The sequence below is a fragment of the Bombina bombina genome, chromosome 6 (assembly GCF_027579735.1).
Source record: "Bombina bombina isolate aBomBom1 chromosome 6, aBomBom1.pri, whole genome shotgun sequence".
Classification (NCBI taxonomy): domain Eukaryota; kingdom Metazoa; phylum Chordata; class Amphibia; order Anura; family Bombinatoridae; genus Bombina; species Bombina bombina.
The window spans coordinates 682196332-682216016 of record NC_069504.1 but is presented as its reverse complement, the minus strand read 5'-3'; the positions used below and the strand labels follow the sequence as shown (position 1 = coordinate 682216016).

The following is a 19685-nucleotide window of genomic DNA, read 5'->3' as shown; positions in this document are numbered from 1 at the left end:
ACTTGGTTATAATCTTTTTTAGCAAAAAACGTACTGTGCCTCAAAGAGGTACTAACGATTAAATGACAGTTGAAATAATGAACTGAAAAACAGTTATTGCATCAAATTTTAAAACAACACAACTTTTAGCAAAGGTTTGTTCCCATTAGTAAAAAACAACACTAATTAAATTTGTACATAAGAAAAACAAAACAACGTTTTTTATACACAGTCACTATAAGAATTCTCACAGCTCTGCTGAGAGAATTTACCTCCCTTCAAAGAAGTTTGAAGACCCCTGAGATCTGTCAGAGATGAACCGGATCATGCAGGACATATAAAAGTAGCTGACTGGAATTTTTTGATGCGTAGCAAAGAGCGCCAAAAACGGCCCCTCCCTCTCCCACACAGCAGTGAAGAGAAACGAAACTGTCACAATTAAAGCAAAAAACTGCCAAGTGGAAAATAATGCCCAAACATTTATTCACACAGTACCTCAGCAATGTAAACGATTCTACATTCCAGCAAAAACGTTTAACATGAGAATAGTTATTAAAAGGATTAGTGACCTTAACACAGTAGTTCCGGTGAAATACCATCCCCAGAATACTGAAGTGTATACATACATGTCATTTTAACGGTATGGCAGGCTTTTCTCATCAATTCCATTCAGAAAATAAAAACTGCCACATACCTCAATGCAGATTCATCTGCCCGCTGTCCCCTGATCTGAAGCCTTTACCTCCCTCAGATGGTCGAGAACAGCAATATGATCTTAACTACTCCGGTTAAAATCATAGTAAAAAATCTCTGTCAGATTCTTCCTCAAACTCTGCCAGAGAAGTAATAACACGCTCCGGTGCTATTTTAAAATAACAAACTTTTGATTGAAGTCATAAAAACTAAGTATAATCACCATAGTCCTCTCACACATCCTATCTAGTCGTTGGGTGCAAGAGAATGACTGGGACTGACGTAGAGGGGAGGAGCTATATGCAGCTCTGCTGGGTGAATCCTCTTGCATTTCCTGTTGGGGAGGAGTTATATCCCAGAAGTAATGATGACCCGTGGACTGATCACACATAACAGAAGAAAAATAGTTATTAAATAACTGCAGAGACACACACAGGGAATTAAAATTTTAATTGATGTCAAAATGGTACCTGCATTTCATTCAAACAAATGAAAGAGCAGGCATCTTACAAATCACACATCAACACAGGGATTATCTGTTTGGTGTTTCACAGAATTCCTCCCTTCACAATCAGTTGCTGATCAGCTGTTGACATTCTCCATTCAATGTATATTACAAATCATAAAAAACATGTAAAAATATATATGAGGGTGGGTTCTTAAAATAAACCCAAGAGCTCTCAAAAACCACAAGCATTAGCAGCTGATAACTGATGCAGGCAGGTTGTGTAGAACTCAGATAATACAGGTCTGCAAAGGTTGCACATGGCTAAACTTCACTGGCAAATCATATATATGTATCTGTATTCAATTTACAACACACTGAGTTAGATCACAAGCTAATCGGGATAATATGTCATATCCCAATTTCATATTACAGTATTTTCAACATGCCAAATAGTTAGACATGTAAGTGATCTTTTTCTGCTAGCAATTTGGCAACCTGATTTGCTTAAATTATTCAAGTACATGCTTTTGCTTCTATAGACTCCTTGCGATTTCTAGGACAAGAGCACAAGCACACGAACCTGTATATATTTTAGACCCAGTATTTTATTCCTTTGCAGTTACTAACAAAGCCACTGTCAGAATCCTATTATGTAGAGCAGCATTTTCATTTTATCTCCAGCACAGCAAGGTAACAACCATCTGCTCTCTCTAACACGCTCAGTACTAAGCATTAACTTTGGCTTATGCATTTGTAACAGTAACTAGTAACAGTCACTAACCACATATGTCTTTGCAGATCAAGCTTTTCTCTGCTGTGTATAGTGAGCAGGTAATACTCTGCTCCAAATAAATATCTTCACCTCCGAAGCCACTGGCTTCTCTACAATAAATACAAAATATTGCATTTTTCTTCGGCCTGTTCATGGGAGTGGGTTTGGAATGTAAAGTCATAAATATGATGGAGCGGATGTTAAACGGCAAGTGCCTGGAGCTCCGTAGATTTCAGCATTTTCTTAGCAGCAATGATTGTGTTCTTCATCAGCATAGCGACTGTCATGGGACCAACTCCCCCGGGAACTGGAGTGATGTAACTTGCTTTCTTTCTTACACCTGTGGAAAGGGACAAAATGTGTAGCCTACATAAATATAGCTGTCTCAATATTACCCTTGTTTAGCATAATAAAAAAGGTCAGGCTGAGTAGAACTGGTATTCTAGTTACAAGAAAAATCAGATACAAAAAATAAAAATCAGTTTAAGAAACAGGTATAGGAAAAGAAAAAAAAGGTGGCATTTAAAAAAGGGACATTTATAGTACAGGAGTTATGATTCAGTGGAAGAGTCAGGAGACATTCACAAGCAAGATAAGAACTCTAACCCATCTTCAGCCAATTTCCCCCCTACAGCCAGCCTGGTGCAGATATGGCCATAATTCAGGGCCCATATGACGCTTAGTTGAAAGCATTAGAGGCAGAAACGCCTTCTGTAGTTTCACAGGAAATATATTAAGAATTAAGGCAAGGATGTTTCCTTTACCCCCCCTTCCCCTAACTAAATTTATGTAGATTAGGATGCCCCCTTTAAGCATGTATTAAAGGGAACTTGTACTGCAATATTATACGTAGGAAAAAGCAGTTAAATTATACAAGTCTATATGAAAAAATGATAAAGCAGAGATTTGTTTACGTTCAACTTTAAATAAGCAGAAGATGCCTGTGTCTGCAAATCTGGTTTATTTGAAAAACTCCCACAGACAAAAAAAAAAAAAAAAAGTTTATTCAGCCCAGGATATTTTTTTTATATACGTAACTGAATATATTGTTAGCGCTGCGGAATCTGTTGGCGCTCTACAAATAACCGATAATAATAATAATATTGTTACTATTTAATGTCCAAAAACACTGCTAAAAATGCTTGTGTTATGTGCTGTTTAGATTTGAACAACAAATAAAAATCTGAATCTATTTTTGAAAACAAATGGTGTAAAGTTCACTTTAGAACACTTATTCTTTTGGCCAAAGTAGTTTGTATTGTTTTACAAAATGTTATTTACCTTCAAAATCCACATCTCCTACAAGTTTGGGTTTGCCAGTGACTGGATCCTGCACTCTGTTTATTCCAACATCAATAACAGCTGCTCCTTCCTTTATCATATCAGCTGTAATGAGGTTGGGAATACCTAGGGGGAGATAAAGAAAAAAAAAATGACATTAAACATACTACACAAACACATGAAAGCATGACAACTACACAAAAGATGGCAATGTGGGGTTCGTATAGTGTGTATTCTTTCACATGGAATCTGTGTGCCTCAATTCATATGTCAAAGGTATCTTAAAGGAAAATTAAAGGTTGCATCATTGAAAGAGCTTATTTGTGTTCCCTATGTCAGCCAAAAACTGGAGTAGAAAATCAATTTTCTGAGAAAAATGACAAGAAAATGGTAAAATAAAATGATGCTTTTTTCTACGCTTAAACATTTCACAGCTTTAGATTTGGAGTTTAAATTTAATTAGTAACTTAAGAGGACATTAAAAACATCTTGTGCTTGACATCTGGTGGGCGTGCTTAGAGAGCGGCAGCAGGGGAGAAGAGCTCTGCTCTTAAACTGCCATATACCATCAACTTCCGCTCCAAATTTGCCCAACAACGTATCCCTAGGCTGATTTCAGCACCTCTGTCGCTGGGAGCGATAAAGTAACGGCCGTGACTAGGCCGCAACCAGCCCTGCAGTCTAAACAAGAAAAAAGTACAACACACACAGCAGCAGAAAAACCATACCGGAGACTGGCCAAACAAGAGACAAGGGGAGGACAAGAGCCCTATGGAACAGATTGATATCACTGAGGTATTGGGGAAGTGGATTACTGCACATGGGTAACCGATCAGTGGAAGACAAGGCGAGCACAGCTCTGTATATCTGCGGCCTTACACTCCACGTGTAAAATCAGAACCTAACCACCGCACAAGTTCAAAGGCAAAATCGTCCTTCCCCTACCTTCTGCCCTCTATAAGGCATGTGAACACAGCGGCCACACCACACACCGCCCCAGTACTATGTGAGGCATGTGCAGGACTCTGACTCCAGCATAGAAGCAAGACACAAGCAAGACACATGTAGATAGTATGCAGCTGACAATACTACCTGCATGACTACTCCCATAGACATATACGTCTGATATACACCATCTTGAATGCCCTCAAAGTGCTATACTCATAGTGAAAACGTTTCATCGCCAGTCATCTTAATTCTCCCATCTTTCCCTGTATGCGTAAATATTACAACACATACAATAAACAGACTGATAGAATGTCACACACGCAGAAACAGAATGAAAGGAAATCTAAACAGCCAGACGCATCAGGAGCAAAGAGCCCAATCAGAATATGAAGGCCTTGATATTCCAGACACACATTCTATAGTGTCACAGCTCTCTGACCTTTTTCGGCCAAAGATTGAAAAGCTCCAGACTGGCGTAGATTCTATGAACTCCGAGTTCAATACAAGACTAACCCAAGTGGAACGAATACTGTCAGATGTAGAAGACAGACAACAAGAAAGCAGGATTAGTGTGACCAACTTGCAGAAACAAAATAAAATCCTCATGGACAAAGTTGATGACCTTGAAAATCGGTCACGCTGAAACAACCTGAGGATTGTAGGACTGCCTGAATTTGTACCAAACACAGCACTGCTAAACTTGGTTAAAAACATTCTTCCTAAACTTCTAAGAATACCAGAAGAATATACTTCTTTTGAAGCGGAGAGAGCGCACATAGTGAGGAAGACAAACCAACTTAAATGGGCCGCCAAGGCAGGTAATGGTTAAATACCTGAACTTTAAAGAAAAAATACAGATACTCAGGGCATACACAGACCACATCCTTAGAATATGAGGGTAAATGCATCTACCTTTTTCAAGACTACTCCGCAGAGATTACAACATGGCGAAAAGAATTCTCTCCCTACTGTAAAAGGCTGTTGGAGAAGGGCCGCTCTGTGACTTTGCTCTTTCCGGCAAAATTGACACTTCAAACCTCGAGAGACAGAAGTTTTTTGAATCACCTAAACATTTGCAACTATATCTTGATAAAGAAGAAACAGAAAATGGAAAAGCATCCTCTGCAACAGAGAACACAACCTGATCAGGGGAATGCAATCTTGTCCTCACACCGAAACATTAGATTTGGGAAATGTCTGTTTCCTAGAGGAACTGTAGATCTTCACCATGTTCCAAGTAGCCTAGTATCCCTCTGGCTCCTATGGAAGGGGACTTGTAAAGTGTAATGTACAATTAAGATACTAGCATGGAATGTGGGAGGCATCACATCCCCAATAAAAAGAAAGTCCATATTGAGTTACCTGAAATCACAGAAAGTTGATATAGCGATACTTGGAGACACACTCCATACCGCCTACAGTCCTCCATACCACCTATGAGACACGTAGAGCAAGAGGAGTAGCCATACTGTTTCGCAAAAACTTAAGTTACACAGTATTCAAATCAGAATGTGATCCAGAGGGACGGTTTATTATTGCCCACATAACTGTTGAGACCCTACCACTGGTACTAGTGGGAATCCATGCTACTAATGATAAGAAATCAGAATTCTGGCATCAGCTGCAACAGAAATTACTAGATACCCAGGTAGATGCTATTATCTTGGGAGGGGACCTAAATATAGCTCCGAAAGTACCAACAGGCAGATTTAAAGGACACACAATAGACCTTGGAAAAAATCCCAATACCTAAATATCACAGAAGAGATTCCAGAATCCTAGGTAAATTCACCAACACAATACACCTTAAAGATATTTGGAGGGAACGCAATCCAGAGACTTTACTTGTCTTACCACATCCAAAAACACCCTATCACGCATTGACCTCTTCCTGGTTGCAGGGAAACTAAGCACCAGAATCCAAGACCCTAAAATCCATCCCATCACTCTATATGATCATGCCCCCATTTCGCTTCAAATCTGAGATGGAGATTCCCTAATTTTCTATATAAGGATGTTAATCTGCATAGATATCCAACACTACATTGGCAGATCTTTCAAACGGTTAACTCACAACACAGAAATAACCCGCTCCTCTTTTGGGAGACGGCTAAGGCAGTTCTCCAAAAGGGTGATCAACTCTTACATGGCAGGGATCACAAAAAAAAAAAAATGTAGGGAAGACCTTCTACTGAAACAGATGAACGCATACAATAGATACCCGACTACTTTTACCAGGAATAAATACAAGGAGACAAAACTTGAGACGCTTTTTTAAACCAAAAAGCTATACACATTCCCAAGCCAGATTTTACAGATTTGGAAATAGGACTGGTAAATACCTGGCGAAAATTACTAAACTCACGTAAACAAACCACAATTCTGCTTGACGCAGAAAAGGCTTTCGATGAAGTCTTACGGGATCAACTTTATACAGTACTAGAAAAATGTGGGTTTCAGGGACAATTTATGTCAGCCATTAGAACGATTTACGCAAACCCTACAGCGTCCATACTTGTTAACGGCGACACTACCTCTCCTTTCTCGCTTAAACAGGGTACCAGACAGGGATGCCCATTATCCCCCTTATTATTCGATCTTGTGATTGAGCCCCTGGCCATTAAGATCAGAAACCAGACTCCTGGCCTACAAGTGGGGAAAACAAAGCTACATCTTTCACTGTTTGCGGATGACATGATACTATACATCAGTGACCCTCAGACTAACACACCCAAAATTATGTCCATAGTAGAGCATTTTGGGAGAGTCTCAGGTTATCCGGTTAATAAAAATAAATCAGAGCTCCATCCACACCACATCCAAACAATTGGAGAGCTAGACTTTAGACTGATTACCTCTGACTTCACATATCTGGGAGTGAAACTTTTAAACAATACGGAATCTTGGTATGAATCCAATTACAAGCCAATACTCCTGGAGATTAAATCACTACTTAAGACCTGGAATCCCCTACCGCTAGCTCTTACAGCGAGAGTAAATCTCATTAAAATGATATTTCCCAAGCTCCTCTACTTGTTTCAAATGCTACCAGAATCACTGTAAAAAAAAAAAAGACTTACAAATGCTAAACTCCACAATCACTAATTTTCTATGGAGGGGGAAAAAACACAGAATAGGTATCCACAAACTGACCATCACAACATTAAAGAGTGGCCTGAGACTCCCTAATTTGCAGTTCTATAACTGGGCAGCACAAATTAAATATGTAACTGATTGGTGGCTAGAAACACACACCTTTGCAATCCTTGATCTTGAAAGGAAAATTGTCAAACCCTGGTCATTGTCCTTCCTCCCGCATCTCCAACTGAATAAACTCGACCCAAAGATTGGGGACTCATACCATTTGTAGGTCCAATTAGGGAGTGGCAGAAAATGTGTGAACACTTCCTTATCTCACCACATAAGACTAAATACTTGCCTTTTAGAGGCAACCCGAGCTTTATGCCGAGCCTCACCACTCAGACTTTTAGAATTTGGAAACGAAAGGGTCTTAGACACATCCAAGATTTACTGACAACAGATGGCGCCGCAATAATTCCATTCACAGAATTAATGAACAAATATGACAAACCAAAGCAACACCATTTTGCCTATCTACAGGTTAAAACCTATATATACACTCTGAAAGACTCACAGACAATGGGAGCCAACGCAGCAACGTTAGACAAAATAATCAACTGGGCCAAACATGGTATTGGTTCCATTACGCCCATCTACAACATAATGCAGGAGGCCCCCAGCAATGCAGTGATCTCTCAACTGGCATTGGACTGGTCGAATAGACTAGAGTCAACTATAACAGAGGCTCAGATCTCGAAGAGCTTCGAGACAGTTAAAGGGACAGTCTAGGCCAAAATAAACTTTCATGATTCAGATAGAGCATGTCATTTTAAACAATTTTTCAATTTACTTTTATCACCAATTTTGCTTTGTTCTCTTGGTATTCTTAGTTGAAAGCTTAACCTAGGAGGTTCATATGCTAATTTCTAAGACCTTGAAGCCCATCTCTTTTCAGATTGCATTTTAACAGTTTTTCACCACTAGAGAGAGTTAGTTCACGTATTTCATATAGATAACACTGTGCTTGTGCACGTAAAGCTATCTGGGAGCAAGCACTGATTGGCTAGACTGCAAGTCTGTCAAAAGAACTGAAAAAAGGGGCAGTTTGCAGAGGCTTAGATACAAGATAATCACAGAGGTTAAAAGTATATTAATATAACTGTGTTGGTTATGCAAAACTGGGGAATGGGTAATAAAGGAATTATCTATCTTTTAAAACAATTCTGGTGTAGACTGTCCCTTTAAAAAGGCTACTATATGGATTCTAGGGAATCACACATGAAACTCATACATAATGCATATATCACACCTAAATATTACCAAAAATAGGGAGCTAAAGAACCCCAATATTGCAGCAAATGCAGACACCCAAAACCAGATCTGCTTCATATGATATGGCAATGCCCACCACTACAGAAATTCTGGTACATGACTTCACACTAGGTCAGTTCACTTTGTCACACGCGAACAACATTCACCTTGGAAAAGGTGATACTCCTAGATCTCAAGGAATACACTAACTTACAAAGGAAACTAATAGGGAATGTGATACTGATGGCGAGAAAACTTATTCTCTCCCACTGGGGAAAAACCCCGACACTTACTCGTCAGGTATTTTGTGAACAAGCTGACTCTCTAGGGGATATTAATGCTAGAACAACCATACATACTTTCACTACCTATCCTGACCCAAAAACAAATTTTACCACCCCTTAGAAACAGAGTATATTCTTAATGCACAACTTAGGGGGGGGGGTGGAAATTGTGGGACTAGATACCTCTGACAGGAGTTGGAGACACCTCTCTCTAAATTACAATAGAAATCTATCAGCTCAAAGACACATCCGGGAGATCAGAGTGGCCAGGACTTGAAGATGAAAGGGTATTAGTATGAAATTGTATTACTAAGACATATTGATGTTTGACCTTAGGTGACTCCGTTTTACCTGGGTCATTTTGTTTGTTTTATTTATTTATTTATTTAGTTTGAAAAGGAAAACGTAAAGATTGCCTTGTTTAAAAGTTTACACATATACTCTGCGGAGGAACTTCAATTTGAAAGGCATACTCCAGAATGAGAAACAAATCTTGCAGTTCCAAGCACTGGATAGAACTTTGTGGACAGTTATATGTTCGCTCTCCATACTCAAACCCAGAGGACTTTTTGGATAGTATTAAGAAGCATTGATTGTACAGGCGTAATTAATAAGTTACTGTACTCTGCAGACAAATGTATTACCCTGTTTTGATTTTCAATTGTATGCCAAGGCAATCGAATAAAATGTTTGTTTTTTTCCCCAAACATCTTGCGCTTGCCGCACACTCCCAAGAAGCAGAAAAGCAAATTCAGTAACTTGCAAATCAAGTATCGGATTAATGTAATTTGCAGCATTTTGAAAACCTATTTTATAGATTATGCTTTTTATCTTCTATAGGGAGCATGTGAAAAAGCACTTTTTATAAAAATGCAAGGGGTTTAATGTCCCTTTAAGTTATCTTATTTCAGTTGTCTTACAGTTGAGACTTACTGCTGTTATTGTGGTCAATCACTATTTAACTTGTTAAAAAAAATCTTCAGATAACCTACACGTTCTTTTTTGCGATATTATGGGTAAAATATTTTCCAAACTGATTTTTTAAAGCATTTGTCCCTATCAATATTCTCATCAAACAGAGCCATACTAGTAATAATGCAAACATCCAACATGAAAAAAATATATAAAACCTTTCAGCTGTGTGGTTTGGAGTGGTGATTGACAAGTTGAATTTGCTATTTTATTTAAACTACAATAAAGTACATCTGCATGTAAAAACCTATTGTATTGGACAACTTTAAATACAGAATACCAAATACAAAACTGTAGATGAAATAGTAGAACACTGTATAACATACCTGCAGCTGCGACTACAATATCAGCAAGTTTAGTGTGCATCTTCAGCTGCTCCTTAGGGGTGTAACGGTGAGAGATTGTTACAGTTGCGTCACCTTGAAGAAAAAAAAAATGTGTTCAAGCATGAGAATTTACATTTAGCACACAGAGTAAAAGTAATGCAGTTCACAAGATCTATACAAGGAAGATGGACCTAAGCTGAGCCGCTTATTAGTCAAAAGGCTATATAGTAGTTTACTATGTGTATAATAAGCAAAGACATGAAACTATGGTGTTAAAGGGACATTACGCTCAAATGTCTCATGAATATTTAAACGTTTGAAAGGTTTTTATACCTATTTTGGTTTTGAAACTAGTATACAATTACACTGTGGGATAGAGGCTCACTGGTGGATAAGGGTAAGTTCCAAAGCTCAGTGAGTGACATGTCCCACAAGCAAACAAAAGGATTCTCAGTAGTTTAACTTTCTTCTCAAAAAATACATTAAAATTCTGACACAAACAAACATGTTTGTTTAAAAGGCACACCACCCGGCTTAAATTTAAAATGAAGCTAAAAAACTAGCAAAATTACATTTTCAATGTTTGTTGCACAAATCTTTAAAGGGACATTGTGCACTAGATTTTTATTTGCATAAATTTGTAGCGCATATGGAAGTGTCTTTGTAAAAATGTATACTTTTGCTTATTTTTAAACATTGTGCCGATTGTGCACCTAGCCAAGCCCCAAAGTTTTAGATGTATACTGATGTCTACAGATTCCGGTTTGTGTAATCTGTCTTTATATGCAGAGAAGGGGGAGGGTCCTGCTATTCCTGCTTTCCAAGCCCTTCAGTCTGTGTCCCAGCCTAACCTCATCAACAGGACTAAACTAGGAAATTCTAAGTTTTTAAAAGGTTTTATACTGTACTTTTAGATCAGTAGCTGAGCATATTTTCTTTATAGCAGTGTTTTTCCATCCAATTATATGAAAATTGGTGTATACTGTCTTGAACATTTATAAAGGTTATAATATTGCTAGTTATTACACTGCCCCCACCCAACTAATTCATAATGCTACTTGGCAAAAATTTAGTTGGAGAACACAGATGCCTGACATTAAAGCAATTGCCACGTAATCTTAAAGCACCAGTTGTTAAAAGGGACAGTAGAGATATATGCAATTTATTTTATTAATGGACTGCAAAAGATCAGCACTCAAAAGATCTAAAATTGGACATTAAGAGCAGTCCATGGTCAACCCCATAAGAAACCTTCAAAAATGTGCATCTCTCCTTTGTGGGGTGTAAGAATCATATAAAGGAGGGGTAATTGCATTAATCTAAGCAAGCTGGGTCTAGAAAAACTGCAAGCCACCCTCTTTATGAAGGGAAAAGCAAGTACAACATCCAGGGGTATTTTATGGCAAAAGTCAAAAACTTATTCAAAATGTTTAATTGTCCCTAATTAAATAGGGAATACATTTTGCAGTTTAATGTCTGGATGTCTACTAGGCACCTAAAGTACTAGTGAAACTCACCCCCAGGTCGCTCGTGTCCCCCATCAGTGTGAAGCAGCATGGCAATGGGCATTCCCACATTTTTGGATCTACCAGCTACCACTACATTCTTTCCAAGGGTGGGAATTCCTGTGAAGGGAAAATTGATATCAAATTAGTAAAAAAAAAAACAAAAAAAAAAAACAGAGGTCATACAGCCTAGAACTGTGAGCCTGCTTTTTTTCCACTCCACAAGTCGGCTTTTTGACCACAGCTGGATTCACACCTTGCAGTCTTAAAGGGACATTAAAAAGGGCCATCTCCTAGAAACAAATGATTTACCAAAGCATCTTAGATGCAACAGGAGTAATAAAGGGGAACTGGATTAACACTTCACATTTCTTCAGCTACCACTGGTCAATTTGTAGCAAGTGTGACCAATCTCTAAGTAAGAAAATAAAATATATTTACAAATCCTTACAGCTTTGCTGCTATCAGAAGTAAACATCTTTTCTTATATGTGTGTATATATAAGAGCTGCAACAACTAATCGACATATTCGATAATGAAAATAGTTGTCAACGAATCTCATAATCGATTAGTTGGTTGGCAATTAGTTGGTCTGTGCACAGCACCAGCTGCTTCACTCCAATGAGCTCCTGAACATGGTATTGTGTTGTATGGTAATGCCCTTAGCCTAAAGGACGTCTACAGACATTTACTTTTCACTTTTTCAGAACAGTATAATTTTACAACTACCCCTGGCTTATGTGTAACTCAGATATAATAGGAGTCATCATTTGGATTGTTTATATTAAATCAGGTGATTTGGAACTATACTTTGCATGATATAGTGCTGAGCCTGTTATTTATACCTAGCCTCTAGATTGATGAGTTATTTGAATTGATGTGAACTATTATCAGTTTGCACAATTATTAGCAGATTGCTTGCTATTGCTGATTATATGTACTGTATAAATAAATGTGTAAGGCTTTGTCCTGTTATTGATATATAGTCATTAGCGCTTTTAATTTGTTTGTTATTGTTATACATTTTTAATCAATTGTGATATGTACCAGATTCAAACTGTATAAGTATAAATTTGTTATTTTTAGAGCAGGCTAGATATTTTCCCCTAACCTTATAGCTGGTTATTTACCATTGAATATAGATATTCAAGATATTTTTTATGTTAGAATGAAGTCAAGGGTTACTTTATTGAGAGGCCCCTTGCCAAGGTGGAAGTTCTACCTCTTATCAAACAATTTTTGGTTTTGTTTAATTATAAAACTGTGCTCTGCTGCTTAAAAATTGGACAAACAGTTCTGTTAATGTAAAGATAAGATAAATCATTTCAATGAGGATTGATCTCCCCACAAGATCAGTCCATTTTAACAGGTTGTGGTTTAAAGAACAAAAACCAGCTATTTAATATACAAAAACAATCCTAAACTATCCACTTCCCATACAATTTATACTCTGCAGTTGTTATAACAAGTCATTGGAAACACATTAAAGGGGAAACTAATTTTAGAATACATTGTCACTTTTTAGTTAGGGGCCCCTGTATGTACTTGCAAGTCTGGTGTTACTGTGGAGTGGGTCTATAAAACTTACCTGTTCTCTTAATGATCTCCCACACGCCCCAGGGAGTGGCAGGTAGCATTGAATACTGGTCTAGGCACATCCGCCCAACATTTACTACATGAAAGCCATCAACATCTTTATCTGGGGTCACCGCATTACAGACTTTCCTCTCATCAATATGTTCTGCAAGAATATAGAAAAACTTTTTGGCACAAAGTATAAGAATTGTGTATGAACGAGGTTTAGTAGATTGAACTGCCTGTTACATTAAAATGACATAGCCCCTAGGACTGTGATATATTTAAGAAGCAATGGCCTCCAAGTACTTAACCCAGGAAAAGTTAAAGCGACATGACACCCAATTTTTTTTATTCCACGATTTAGAAAGAACATGCTATTTTAAAACAACTTCCCAACTTACTTCTGCAACAGAATTTTGTCTAGCGCTATACAAATGATATTTTATCATTTGCTTCATTCTCTTGATATCCTTTGTTGAAAAGTGTATCTAAATAGGCTCAGTAGCTGCCAATTGGTGGCTGCACATAGATGCCTCGCGTGATTGGCTCACCCATGAGCATTGATATTTCTTCAACAAAGGATACCTAAATAATGAAGCAAATAAGATAATAGAAGCAAATTGTGATATTGTTTAAAATTGTATTCTCTATCTGAATCATGAAAGAAATGTTTTGGGTTTCATGTCCCTTTAATGTGCATCCCTAGAAAAATTGTGTGCAGTGTAAATGCTTCTTTAGAAATCCACCCTAAGCATCTAGTTACCATGCAAATTAGTAATAATCAAGAACGTTATTGAGACATACATAGGAAAGATACAGAATGCCAAACTTGTTTTTAAATAAACATGAGTTGAAAAGTTTTAAACCATTATTGACAAAAATTCGTTCAGAAAGGACTTGACATTTTTTGTGCAACCTACTCCTTGCCTCTAATGACTGTTTGGCAGTGCACACAATATGTGAGGGGTATGGCAACTATTATACCCTTGTAATACAGTAAATTTACAAATTACTTTTTCTTATCGCTAGAAAGCATAGTTTACTTGCTAAAGAAATTATATATGATCTAAATACATCCTACAGACTCCCGCAGGTTTTCATTATACAAGTTCAATATACTAGTAGCTGGCTCTTAAAGGGACACTAAACCTAATTTTTTTCTTTCATGATTCAGATAGAGCATGCAATTTTAAGCAACTTTCTAATTTACTCCTATTATCAATTTTTCTTCATTCTCTTGCTATCTTTATTTAAAAAGCAGGAATGTGATTATAAGGAGCCGGCCCATGTTTGGTTGAGAACCTGGGTTATGCTTGCTTTTTGGTGGATAAATGTCAGCCTCTAATAAGCAAGCGCTATCCATGGTACTGAACCTAAAATGGGCTGGCTGCTAAGATTTACATTCCTGCTTTTAAAATAAAGACAGCAAGAGAACAAAGAAAAAATTAATAGGAGCAAATTAGAAAGTTGCTTAAAAATTCATGCTCTATCTGAATCATGAAAGAAATTTTGGGTTCAGTGTCCCTTTAAAGGACTAATAAACAGTAGAATCAATAAACGCATAACAAAGCAAATGCAAAGAGTTTGAATCATAAGAGTAGCTCATTTTTTCTTCCTACAGCATCATGTGAGCCATCAGCCAATCAAAATACATACATGTATATTCTGTGAATTCTTACACAGGCTCAGTAAGAGCTGATGCCTCGGAAAGTGTGCATATAAGAAGATTGTGCACATTTGAATAATGGAAGTGAATTGGAAAAGTTGTTTAAAATAGTGTGCTCTGAATCAGTTTCATTTTCACTTCAGTGTCCCTTTAAGCGGAATCAAACTATCAGATTGTGGACTTCACAATACATTCAGAAGCACTTTTTAACTGATAAAGTCTTAGAAGAGGCCATAATGATACCGTAGAGTTGTAGTAAAATGAACAGTACCTGGTAGGGGGAGCTGTACCAAGAGACCATCCACTTTATTATCATTGTTTAGCTTGCTGATCAGATCTAGCAGTTCCTCTTCTGTGATGGATGTTGGTTTAAGAATGGTTTCACTGCTTATACCTAAAAATACAAGGAAAATAAAAAATGTTTATAAGCAAACTATTTTAAAATTGCCACAAAAAAGGAATATTTTTGGAGGTATGGATTTTATTTTGAAGAATTTTTTTTTATTTTTTTTTTTAAATGTAATCTTTGCTAAAACTAAAGGTTAATAATAGTGTAGCTTTTTAAATATGTATTAAGATGTAAAAAGTTACACTATTATTGATAACCTTTAGTTCCAGCAAAGTTTGCATGACCTCTAACAAGTGCATACTTATTTCTGGCCTCTAATTTATTTGGTATTTAAATATATTTACATAATCTAAGATTTAGATCAAGCATTCATTGTATTTCCTCTGCATTCAGTACACTTGCTGAAAAACTTCACACATACTTTGTCCACAAGGTAAAATCAACTCATTTTAGATGAGACTGCCTCACACATCAGGCCGTTCTCATCTTGATGAACCTAAAACTATTAATGATAAAACCCATGGATATAGGATTTCCCACTGTTAAACCTTAATGGATAAAAACTATGCTATCAAGAAGCAAAAGGTTCACACCATGGGAAGATTTATAATAACGTAGATTATATGCAAGAGAACGGTGTAATCTAACCAGTTAGAAATACAGATTCCATTCTCATGTGAAGTATACGTAGTAGTAGTAGTAGTAGTAGTATACGCACCCACATCCGCAGCAGCTTTGGTCTTGTTAAGCACATATGAGTGGCTGGCGGGATTTTCTCCAACCAGAACTACGCTGAGGTGTGGCCTCTTGTTGCCAGCTGCCACCCACTGTTCCACCTCATGTCGGGCCTCCTGGCGGATCTGCCTTGCCAGCTTTCTGCCAGAAATGATGACTGCTTCATTCCTGTGTCAACAGCGAGCAGTTAGCTGATCATTTGCAGAATTTGGATCTTGTACAAACATGCATGCAGTAAATTGATTTGGGCAGTTCTTTATTATTAAAACTTGGTATTGTTAACACTTACAAGTACCTGATGATAACACTTGTTATAGGAATTAAACTGAAGAGTGAAGATTATTTAAGGTTTTCATTGATGAATGATAAAACGTTAAGACAATTTAGCAAAAAGGGCAGATTATGCAGGACAATTATCTTCTGACTCATTCTATATTAGGTATATGGAAATATTTTTTTATTTACTATAACAGTACAAAAAAAGCTAAATTTAGCCAAGTCATAATATAGTTATCAAATGTGATGTCTAAACTTCTCCAGGCGCATACAAGGAACCAGACTCCATGCAACATGTTTACTTTATAGACAATTCTCATACTAAAGTGTATCTGTTTAATGCTTTACTGAGTAAAAAGAGCAGAAGAGGCAAATAAGCAACACAGATTTTAACTAGTCAGTGGAAGTTATATGCCACTTCTAGCAAAGACTAACCTAAGGTGCTATAATAAAGTTATTAGAGGCTAGCAATACCAAAACACCATGTGAAACAAACGTTCACAATAGATACATAAAACAAATATCTGAGTATAAAGATTAGACAACTGTAAACATTACTCATCTACTAAGGTTAAATACCTTTTAAACTATTACACTTTAAAAAGCTGTGTCCCCCATTATCTTATGATGGTACATTCCACATACATTTCTATACCAGGACAGAGGCAGAAGCTGGTATTAAAACAAAAGTCAGTTTAACTTTTTAGGTGTCAAAAGGAGGACATTTATAAGTAGATACAGTATATGTAGAATAACTTGGGAGAAAAACTCTAGGAGCCATGAGTTTCTAGTTATGGATAACTGCCCAGTGTAATGTATGAAACATTAAATGAAAAGTATTTGTACAAAGGAAGAGTCATTTTATGCAATTTCCTGTCACAATGCCTTCGGAAAAGATATAGGCTGAGTCTGTGTGCCAATTGGCTGCTTAGTTACAAAACAGTTTTTGCAAAAAGTCATCTACTCCGAATTAATATGAGGTAACTCAAACTACTCAATTTGATTAACAGTTTGGATTTCAACATGATTTTCGTTGTCCTACAAATGGAACGTTAAAGGGACATTGTACACTAGATTTTTCTTTACATAATGGTTTTGTACATGATCCATTTTTATAGCTCATCTGGGAATGTTTTTGTAACAATGTATAGTTTTGCTTATTTTTTAACATTATGATAATTTTCAGACTCCTAACCAAGCCCCACAGTGTCAGATGTATACATGCGTTTACAGACTACTGTTGAATCCGGTTTGTTATCTGTCTTTTCATATGCAGGGAAGGGGGGGGTGTCTTGTTTTTCCAGCCCCTTTCACTGGGTGTCCCAGCCTAAACTCATCAACAGTGCTAAAACCAGGAGCTTCTAATTAAGTTTTTTGGGATCAGTGACTGTGCATATTCTTCTGTATAGTAGTTTCTATTGCATGCGGTTTTATGAAAATTGGTGTACACTGTCCCTTTAATTGCCTTTAGATTTAAAGTTGTGAGAAAAGTATCTCCTTGTTCAACTAGACTATGCGCTATTACTTGTAGTACAGACATGCATTCTGGGAGGGATGGGCATCCCATTGAAAATTGGACAATAAAGTGTCCACTGTATTAAAAAAAATAATGACACAGACTGCATGTTTAACAGATATGTAAAATACTGCTTTAAAATGTCACTGGACATTTATGCTTGGGGCCACTTATCCCTTTGGCAAAATGGAGCCCTCTCTAGCAGCCACACTGGTGTGTGTGTGTGTATGTATATATATATATATATATATATATATATATATATATATATATATATATATATATATATATACATATATACATATATATATATACACATATACACACACACACATACATATACATACAGTATATACACACACTATATATATATATATATATATATATATATATATATATATATATATATATATATACACACACACAAAAAGATACCCACACAGTGTACATCCAAAGATGTAAAAAAAATACATGTGTGCAAACAAATTACATCTCAAAATACTGTAAAATGTTTTTCTTTTTAAAATGTCTTTACAGGCTAAACCACACTATATAAACAAACATGCTAACATACTAATGATCACAGAAAGCAGCTAACCACTTGTAGGCACATGCATGGATCAGACGTAGCTGGTCAGATTTCTAGAAAATTCTTTAGGACCATTACATAGGGAACAACAATGCCACATAGAAGTCTTTGAGCCCTCTGATCAACCCCCATGGCAAAAGGGAATGGACAGTGGGTGTGATGAGTATTACGGAAGGGGGAGGGAAGTTGAACCCAAATGCAACCAGCAAAGGAGATTTCATCAGCCACCCTGTACTTCCTACTTCTGCCACTACAACATGCTCATGGGATCTACCAATCCTAACACTAAAGCTGTAAAACTCATATACTTAGCAAACAGGTAGAAGTTAGATTTTGTGTAAAATAAGTAAATACAATAACAGAGTAAAATAACAATGGGTAGAGTGAAAAAAATAAACTCTGCAAAGCCTTTTAAGTGACAATATATAATTTCTCCAATAATCAATAAGTGGTATATGGTTGTACTAAAATTCGTAGAAAATGTTACATAAAGAATGAGAACATACAAGGGATTAAACTAATATAATTAATTTATGTACGTCCCTGAGGAAGAATGTGCAGTATAACCAGCCATTACGTTATCACATTTCTATAATTATATATATATATATATATTGTACGTGGTATAACACAATTCAATTAAAATATACAGTGTAGAGGTGTCTCATATCTACCCCATAGCTCAATAGTAATACATTATATACGGAGCTGATGGTAGAATTGAATTATCATATAGAACCAGCATAAGCACATTCTGTAATAGAAACTGATACTAACAAATACGATTTATGCCGGGGACCTGTAAACACACGAGTTGCAACATGCAGCTAATGGTTTAAGATACAAAGATGAATAAATGGCTGAAAGAAGATGACTGTCATACACAAAACTGAAGCCGGTATGTGCCTAAACATGGCGCTGAGGACAGTGAGACAGCTGAGGCATTACTTACCGGCAGGGAGTGCAGTGAAGGGCACGGACCTGAGATCTCACAACGCAGCAGAGGGTACGCAGGGAGGTGATGGATGCCATGGTCACTATGGAAGGGGGGAAACCCACACAAAACTAGCACTGAAGCCCGACTAAACCGAAGGGGGAAGATCTGCTTCTGTGCGTCCTTTATATATACTCGGGTGACGTGACGACAATACAACGACATCTACGCCTTTCACTGTAACTAGAACCAACCACCCTCTCCTGTCATTACTTACGCACAAGAAGGCTAAGGGCGGAGCAGTTAAGACATCACTAAGGCGAAAGTTGGTTGGTGCAAGAGGCACTGATGGGCGGTGCTAATGGGTGTACTACAATGTGCATAATATTTACATTACAGGTGTTATATAAGTACGTTTACTAGTTATTCCGACACTTTAATA

General features: G+C 37.1%; 1 protein-coding gene across 2 annotated transcripts; it reads right to left on the bottom strand.

The window, feature by feature from the left end:
- Positions 1–1105: 1105 nt before the first annotated feature.
- On the bottom strand, positions 1106–19417 carry MTHFD2 (methylenetetrahydrofolate dehydrogenase (NADP+ dependent) 2, methenyltetrahydrofolate cyclohydrolase). 2 transcript variants are annotated; one of them, XM_053717763.1, is made up of 8 exons: positions 19262–19417; positions 15912–16096; positions 15116–15238; positions 13189–13341; positions 11613–11720; positions 10096–10188; positions 3174–3299; positions 1106–2232 (listed from the first exon to the last, which is right to left on the bottom strand). In XM_053717763.1, exons 1-8 carry the CDS (start codon positions 19339–19341, stop codon positions 2093–2095), a joined length of 1008 nt encoding a protein of 335 aa, XP_053573738.1. In that variant the 5' UTR covers positions 19342–19417; the 3' UTR covers positions 1106–2092. The 2 variants fall into 2 exon arrangements, with proteins under 2 accessions (XP_053573738.1, XP_053573739.1); XM_053717764.1 differs by having other exon boundaries at positions 2126–2258.
- Positions 19418–19685: the final 268 nt, after the last annotated feature.